This window comes from Myotis davidii, unplaced genomic scaffold (assembly GCF_000327345.1).
Source record: "Myotis davidii unplaced genomic scaffold, ASM32734v1 scaffold3786, whole genome shotgun sequence".
Taxonomy (NCBI): domain Eukaryota; kingdom Metazoa; phylum Chordata; class Mammalia; order Chiroptera; family Vespertilionidae; genus Myotis; species Myotis davidii.
The window spans coordinates 6027-7336 of record NW_006297411.1 but is presented as its reverse complement, the minus strand read 5'-3'; the positions used below and the strand labels follow the sequence as shown (position 1 = coordinate 7336).

At 45.0% G+C, this 1310-nt stretch overlaps 1 protein-coding gene across 1 annotated transcript; it reads right to left on the bottom strand.

Annotated features, from left to right (window-relative positions):
• Positions 1-6: 6 nt before the first annotated feature.
• Positions 7-648, bottom strand: LOC102769739 (olfactory receptor 3A1-like; the record flags this gene model as incomplete). The annotated part of the gene is made up of 1 exon (XM_006773204.1): positions 7-648. A coding segment is annotated over exon 1 (630 nt), but the record flags the coding sequence as incomplete, so codon positions are not given.
• Between the last annotated feature and the right edge of the window lie 662 nt (positions 649-1310).

Here is a 1310-nt window from a genome sequence, read left to right as displayed (position 1 = left end):
TGTCCCTGCCATTATGAAACCAGCAGCAAAGAGCAGCCGCTCATTGAGTTGGGTGCTGGAGCAAGAGAGCTGGAAGAGCTGTGGCAGGTCACAGTAGAAGTGATTGACCTCATTGGGACCACAGAAGTTGAGTGTAGTTAGGGCAATAGTGTGGATCAGTGCATTGGTGAGGGCACAGGCCCAGGACACAGCCACCAGTATCCACTGGACTGAATGGCTCATGCGGGCGCTGTAGGTGAGGGGCCGGCAGATGGCCAGGAACCGGTCATAGGCCATGGCTGTCAACAGGAAGCAGTCCACACCAGCCAACTGATGGAAGAAGAAAAGCTGTGTGAGGCACGCTCCATAGGGAACTGCACGCTTGTGGGAAAAGAGGCGACTCAACATTGAGGGAACGGTGACAGTGATGCACCCAATGTCCAGCACTGATAGGTTCCCCAGGAAGAAGTACATGGGGGTGTGGAGTTTGGGCTCCACCAAGATGGCAGCCAGGATGCTGAGGTTGCCCCCCACTGTGAGCAGGTAGGCAAAGAGGAAGAGCACAAAGACAAGTGGTAGCAACTCCGGTGTGTCCACCAAGCCCAGCAGGATGAATTCAGTAACGGCTGTTCCATTGGCCCCAGATTTTGGCTGCATTAGTTCCTGCAAGGAAACATCCAAGGAGATAAAGAATCATTTTTCTCGATATATTTATTCAAAAAGAAGAAAATAGACTCCTTTCTATGTGTTGAGCCCTTTATTTAGTCCCGCCTCTCCAAGGAATGACTTTCTTATTCCCAAGGACACACCACGACTATTAACTCTCTCAACATTCACCTCAATAGCTTTTCTTCATTCTCAGGTATATGGACAGGTGACATCATTGCTCTAGAGCTCCCTCCCTGTCTTAAGTGAAAGAATCTATTTGTAGAGATTTAAAGGACAAAACCCTTGGGAAAAATAAATAAGCAGAAAGTATATATTTTATTTAAACATAGCAGAGTAAATCTGAAACTTTCTCTCCTCAAATCTCATCTCTTCCCAAGACAAACAAAACAAGAATAAAAATATAGATTCTATCTTCAAAGAAATTGGTAAATATCCAAAACTTTTAATGCACAAATTAGTTCAGAGGACTTCAAGAATTATGGACATAAAATAGGAGAGTGGCAGAAAGAATAAAATCCATGACCATAGGAAAGTCTAGACAAGTACAATTCTCCATAGAAAAAGGGCACTCACTAGGGAATAAAACCAAAAGCCCTTCTTTGCAATAATGGGAGTCGGCTGCATAGTATGGCATCATTACCTCTGTGATCCTGAGTTGGATT